At 38.3% G+C, this 7,214-nt stretch overlaps 1 protein-coding gene across 4 annotated transcripts in view; it reads right to left on the bottom strand.

Moving 5' to 3' along the window:
* Positions 1 to 7,214, bottom strand: part of arhgef3 (Rho guanine nucleotide exchange factor (GEF) 3) — a 33,333-nt gene that overhangs the window by 5,534 nt on the left and 20,585 nt on the right. For all 4 annotated transcript variants that reach the window (XM_005938877.3, XM_042225800.1, XM_005938878.3 and 1 more), the window contains 6 exons: positions 3,281 to 3,388; positions 2,447 to 2,692; positions 1,687 to 1,749; positions 1,501 to 1,597; positions 474 to 550; positions 125 to 382 (listed from right to left, as the gene is read on the bottom strand). In XM_005938877.3, coding sequence (XP_005938939.1) covers positions 125 to 382; positions 474 to 550; positions 1,501 to 1,597; positions 1,687 to 1,749; positions 2,447 to 2,692; positions 3,281 to 3,388 — 849 coding nt within the window. The remainder of the gene's footprint in view (positions 1 to 124; positions 383 to 473; positions 551 to 1,500; positions 1,598 to 1,686; positions 1,750 to 2,446; positions 2,693 to 3,280; positions 3,389 to 7,214) is intronic.

Genomic DNA, 7,214 nt, shown 5'->3' with positions numbered 1-7,214 from the left:
AAGGTGCGTCTTGAGACATGTCTGCACTAAGCAAGTTTATGTAACAGTCATGAGTATTAGTCTTTTTAAAGGCTTTATCTGGTGACCCAAACTGATGAAGTATTGCAATCTTAGTTTTCCTCACCGCTTCGTCGAGGTGCTGTCGATCTGGGTGGTCGTTGGCTGTGTGCTTGAGGATCTCTCTGAGCAGCAGTGGGTATTTCACCAGCCGGCTGCGGGGGATGTCCAGGAAGTTCCACAGGTCCAGCTTCCTGCTAAAAGGTGACTGGAGACAACGCTGCAAGAAGTCCTGGACTCGCCGATCTTGCTTCTTCTGGTCCAACAAAGCCTTGGCTTTGACCTGGTTACTGCAGTACGGCGTGTAGGCAGAGAGGCACGGCAGCTACAGCGACACAAAGACAAACACTCTGATAAATACTTGGTGAAGAGCTAATATCTGGATTCTGCTGTCTGTTGATTAGAAAAATGCTCACCCAGTCAGTTAAAATATGTCCTACATGATCTGTGGACCCGTCAGGTTTTCTGGCATCTCGGAGGCGACTCAGCAAATCTGAGGTAAGACAGAAAAGTTAAAATTTGTAAAAAGAGACGTCAGAGTGAGAATAATGGATGCTTTAAGGGCATCAAGTAATACAGAGAAAGGAAAACTCCACAAAATGAAATTTACACCTAAACTCTAATATTTTATACAATAGAAGTGCAAATATGTGTCATGGTTCTGGGTCATTTTGACACAGCTCTTTGAGTTATGTTTTGGTTTGTATTAAGGGTTATATTCTTTCAGTCTGTCTCAAGTCCGCGTCTTTGTAAATTGTTTCTTTTTTCCTGTTTTATTTTGATAGTCCCCATCCTATGTCAGTGTATTCTCTTTTATTTCCCCCTGTCTCGTTAGCCTTAAGTTCTCCCAGCTGTGCCTTTCTCCTGTTTTCCATTTCCTGATTACTCCACTGTGTATTTAAGCCCTGTAAGCTGTTTGTTTTGTCTCAAGCGCCTGATACATGTCAGTCCTTAGTTTCGCCGTTCAGAGTTTTGGTGACTTTAATTTATTAAGAGTTTTTTCTAGCAATAAAGCTGTGTTTTGAGTTCCAGTCCCGTCTTTGAGAGTCCTGCATTTTGGGTTCTTTTTACTGCTTGCCTGCACACAGCCTAACATGATAATATGTAAGTGTATATAAAAATGTATAAAATGTATAAAAATATCGACCAAAAATTAAAAAAACAAACCAAAACAAAAAAAAAAAGAACGTGGCCAGCCTAAATCACTAATTGTTTTACTTTAACTGCCATGACTCCTCCACCTGAATGCTAATGAGGCTCGGTTTAATTTTAGTTAAGAAAGCAATGAATTATCAAACATCCATTACAGATTGTTTTTATACAAAGAGCATTAAGGTTGTTACATATGTCATTCATCTGTATGTCTACATAAAGATCATGCAAATGACTAAAGATTCCTGTGAAAAGATGCTGTAAATGGTGGTAATTAAAATATTTTCCTACCTTCATGCAGAGGTATAAGTGATTCCAGAGTACCAAAGATCTGGTTCAGTTCTTGCTCGGTCATGATGGATAGCTTGAGCATTGGGTCGTGGTAGGCCTACAGCACACGCATAAAGAAACACAGGTGACTATACTGACACTGAAGGCAAGTTCTTCATTGAAATATAAATAAACAAGTTACTTCACCTTCTTGGCCAACTTCAGATCCTCCACCAAATCCTGCTCGCCCTGAGCCAGCTCAAATATAGCCTGCAAAGGAAGAACAATTACTTTGAGAACTCAATGCTACAGATTGACGTTAGTGTTAGTTTGGTTCAGTGGCTGAAAATGAACATGCAGTATCTGGAGTGGCCACTTGAGGCTGACTTACAAAGTGAGTCAGCCCCATTGACTCCCATGTTAAAATGCCCAACTTTACAGCAGAAACAAACATGTTTACAGTGTGGTATATAAACAGCTTTAGAATCTATGGATATTTCCCCCTTTATAACGGCTCTATGGTGAAGTTAGGTATGAGGCCCTTTAACTGGACTGGACTCATTTCTGGTGTTGGTGCCTGTACAGCTGGTCCACGACGCTGTGCTTCATTTTGATGGGGGACGTTCTCTTTTTTTCTTTTTCTACTTTTATCACTAATTAGCAGCTCTCTGTGTCAGGGGGTGATTAAATGTGGAGTCCAAAAACAAATGGGTGGCAACATTGGCTACTTCCATTTTTTTTTTTATACATACAGTCTATGATTCAGGCCAAAAAGTTCATTCATCATTGTTGTTTGGCAGTGTTTCAAATTTCGTTGTACATGTACAGTGACAAAAAGGAGCTATTCTATTCTACTGATCATTCTTGAGACTATATTCTAGTATTTAAATTAGAATAATGAATTGAAATAATGTACCTGAACACTTTGAAATAAGAAATAAACTGCTAAAAATTCACTGATTTTCACCTCTTGTCGTTTTATCTCTTTGGGGCTCAGAGGTTGTGCTGCTCCCAGTCGGACGTCAAATGTCTCGCTCCACAGCTTGCTGTCCCGACGCTTGGAGGCCGGAGCAGCTGCGGTTGAAACCCTCGGGGCAGTCATGGAGGACGAAGGGTTCGAGAGTGTCGCTGAGATAACACGTGTCTTTGTCGAGGAGGAAGGAGGAGGAGGAGGAGCAGCTCTCTCTGCCTCATTACGAAGACTGATGGTGCGCTGCAGAAACAGAAGATGGTTTAAATATATATTAGAACTTATTTCTGTTTGTTAAATTGTACTATTCTGTAGCCTAAAACTTTTGTTGCCATCCCTGATTCTGGAAGTAAAAACTCATCAATCATCAATTTTCCCCATAAATGATATTATTAAATAATATAACTTGACTATAAAACTGTTTTTTGAATTATGACCTCCCTCCACTCCCTCAGCATAGGTGCCAGTATACTGTAATGTCACCTGCTATTGAAGTCAAGCTGAGTGTTTTGGGTGTTGCCATTTTTGTGTTTTGAAATCGGACAGGATCTGGCTGCACATTCATAAGGCGGCGATATCTTCAGAGATTTCTGTGTAACCAGTCGTCTTTTTGCCATTAGAAAGAATGTAGTTTTAAGGCACTTCCACACTCACTTCACTGCTATTTTCTACTCTAAACTGTAGGATTCATAGCTGCCCCTGCACGACATCTCTGATCTAATTTCATCAAATCTAATACTTAAAATGGGAAGCAGGATAAGAGCCACTCTCATTTCCCATCTTAAATAGCCTACTACTAAAAAAACTGAAGACATGTGATTGTTGGTTTACCTGCAGTGTCTGGCCAATCCTCTTCAGCGGCGTTGTCTTGACGGGGGGCAGCAGGCTGGCCAGAGACGCTACCCGGGATACAGGCTTACTGCGCTTGGTGCTGGGCTCCTGGAAGGGGTGAGCAGAGCCACATGGTTACATTATCTCACAAAATCAACACACCTGGGATACAAACGACCCAAAGGGTTAACAAGGACACCAATTAATCAACCAAACATCAATACCAGCAGACATTTTTCTTGTTTTATATCAGCCAGTCAGAGGTTTCTGTGTGTGCAAATGTTCTAGTTGATTGTGGGAAAGCCGACTCTGGTTTGTTGACATATTATACAATAGCATGACTCAAAAGTCTTTCCCTCAGTACCAGACTTTATCACACACGCAGTCATGTTTCACTAATTTATGTCACGCACACACTAAACAGGACAGTTGTTACGGTCACTGTGTGAGACTGGATGATCATGGAGACAAGAGGCTGTTGTGGTTTCATGTAAAGCTTAAATTTAACATGGATTTTTCTTTAGCCAATTATTTTTATAACACTGAAATCCCTACAAATTCATGTATTACGTGTAGCAGCTGATCTCAAAGCGAATGTGGACATCCATGTTAGTTCTAGATTATTGAGATTACATGTAGATTGTTGTTTGTAAATAAAAAAATAAATAAAAACAATTTTTAGTGCAGTGACACTTTGGAGTCAATGGAATAAGTTTTCAAACATATCTTTAAATAACTTTTCATCAAAGAATGACACTAATAGTGCCTGTTATTGATTACTTTGTCTGAATCAATGAATATACAGCTTGCAAAGACGAAGAATATATATTTATTATTCAATTATTTGGTGTTGATAAACAGCCGTTTTTGCCATCTCGTTATATGCAGTGACATAATGAAGATAAAAAGAGTAAAATTATCATTTCATAATGATAAATGAACAAACATGTATGTATTTCATATGTGAGCAAAGTTAAAAGCGCTGCAGGACTAGGGCTGTTGATATAACGATATATCGGATGACGATATAAAAACGTCTATGTTTCATTTTACGCTATTGTTTGTTTCGTGGTGTCGCAAAATAAACGTTTACGGCAATATTTTTACATCGTTTTGATGGTCACTGTAGTGGCTATATTAACTTCTTAAAGTTCTCTCTTTCTCTTATATTTAATATAACCACACTATAGACGGACAAGCGCCTGTTTTTATGCGTTGTCTTTAGCAACAACAACGTAAACCTTTCACAATAAAGCTCAAGATCCTGTTGAGACTTTTCAAAATAAACCGCATCATGTGAAAGAGTATGCAAAATATTTACGGATAAGAAGCAAAAAAGAGCCGTCAGGTGCTAAAAAATAAACCTTAGACTCAAACGTTAAGTTACAAATTATGTCTAACAATATATAGTTTCATGCATCGGTTAAAACACTCAACTCCAGGTACATGACTCTCAGCTGGAAACACTTCACGCAAATCGAGCCGCCGGAGATTCACAGAATTTACAGAAAATGTTACATTTTTGTGATTTATATCGTTATCGGACGATATCAGGATATGAGATTTTGGTCATATCGCACAGCCCTATGCAGGACTACCAAAAACCGCATAACCATCCCTTTATTAGGTTATTGGCTCAGATTTCTGGGGAAGTTCCCATGATTCACTGACCTTTTCTCCTCTACCTTCCTCTTTTGACTCCCCTTGTGTTTAAATGTTATCATTATCTTTTTCCCCTTTATCCATCTCTTCCCTTTCTCTTCAAAACCCAACTCAACCTCTTTCGAGGTGGTAAAAAATGTAATTAGAATGATTTAAAATAAAATATGATGGGCTGCTTTTCTTGTCATGATGCCTCCAAATATCAACACCACGGGGAGTGAAATTATTTAAAATTCAACTGCATTTGTTCTTTTTATTGGCTGAAAAAGTACTCCTACAGGTACTTAAATGCATTGGAAAACTGCTGGAGAGGGCTAGATGCTGACAAAAAAACACCAATCCAAATCAGCAATGCAATATCTGTGATACAGGGACACAAAACAAACAACAACCATGTCGAGTCCTTCAATTGTTGGAGAGTTTTTAGTCTCATTCATCGCAAACAGTGTTTTATATGTTCAGAATAAACTTTACGGTCAAAATGTTTTTGCTCAATTTTAAGTTTTGATGAACATAATGGTTATTTAATGTTTATATTTACTGCAAATTAACTGGAAAAGACATCTTTATGGCTGTATTTTGTTACAACAAACTACCGAAGGTTGAGCGTAAAGCAGAATCAGCATCACAGCTCGTTTAATAACAATGCACACAGTTAATAATAATAAGCAAAGGTGTCTACATAGGGATGTCACCCCAGCATTCATACTTTATGCTTAATGTTTTAAGTGTGGAAATTATCAGATTTAAGGTATTTCAACATGTTAAATCTCCCAAAAATATTTTTCTATGGCACATGCATTGAGATGCAACCGCTCCATTTTCAGTTTTTATCAGAAGCAGCAGCTTGACCCAAGCTGGATCTCGAAAATAAGATTTAATATGTTGCAAGTGGTAGCTGATTGTTTAATTAAAAATCCATTTAAGCCTAAAAAGGCTTGTTAAAGACTAGGTACTTTTTCACTTGGTTATTTGTAGTCCTAGTAGTGAGTCTGATGGATCTGAGTCTGTAAACAGACAGACTCAAAGCCCTGATTAGGACGGCATCTTGTAAACAATAGGGACACCTGGTGTGCACCTGGAGTTTCTGCAGTGGAAAGGGTACATCTCTTAGTGTGAAACTGCCTCTGGGTTATCTGCACTGAATGGAGACTTACAGTAAATCAGCGTGTTTGTGTGTCTGTGTGTGTGCAGCTGTGCCCGGCAGCTCACTGTCAGCTGACCTACTGGAACACAGGAACCATCAGCTCTCACAGTCAGGAACCAGCTGCCTAAAAATAAATCAACCTCTGAGATAATTTTCTTTTTTCCTTCACCTTTCGATTTAAGTTCACCCCCCAAATCTGGAAATAGAATTTCCACAGTTTTCAACAACTTCTCAAAAAATGATGAGTCAGTGATGAGTCTCTAAAATACTCATGAATCACATGGAAATAAAGTCAGTGTCATTTCCTGGTGAAAGTTATGAGCTTAGATGCATTGCAGCTGTTTCGTGTGGGTTTTTTTTGGTTTGTTTGTTTTGTTACAGATTTCAGGTTCAGTTTGGATCATAAACTATCTGCTTATTTGCTTCATGCTCAAGAACTTTCCATTGGACAAACTGTAATGGGTTTTCTGTGGATGATGGTGCTTCAGCTGATTCGAACTGACAGCAATCAATTCAACACAGCTCGTCAGCAGCTGGCTGGTTATTTAATTACAGCAAGTTCACAGCAGGTTGACTCTGGTCTGCAGTTTGAGTCATTGAACTGCAACGTTTGTTCAGTCGTTTGATATAAAGTTCATTGTAAATTAAACAACTGAACAAACGTTGCAGTTCAGGGATTCAAACTGCATTTTTATAGGTCTTTAGTGATACCTAGCATGACCCCAGACTTTCAGGAAATGAAAATTACTATAAAGAACATTTTTGAGGTGTTGTTCATCATAGTTTCACTTCTCGTTTCTTGTTCAGTCTTTTTAGTTTAAAGTAAATGACATTAAATGTAACTAGTGCTGGTTTTGATATTAGTTTGTTGAATTAGACCATATTACATCAGATTAGATCACATTTGATTGATTCACATCAGTCGTGTAATAGAGTAAAGTAGGCCCAATCAGATTACATCATATCAAACCAGAATACAAGTTACTAGATCAGATTCTGTATATTTCTAATTAATCACTGTACAGATAAGTACATATGTGAATATAAACAAAGTGATAAATACATCATATTTAACATATACTGTGTTGATAAGAAAACTGATGTCACCGATTGGTTTTGGGGGGG

Source organism: Haplochromis burtoni, unplaced genomic scaffold, assembly GCF_018398535.1.
Source record: "Haplochromis burtoni strain Fernald_Lab_line unplaced genomic scaffold, NCSU_Asbu1 Contig_183, whole genome shotgun sequence".
NCBI lineage: Eukaryota > Metazoa > Chordata > Actinopteri > Cichliformes > Cichlidae > Haplochromis > Haplochromis burtoni.
This window is presented reverse-complemented; position numbering and strand designations above follow the sequence as displayed.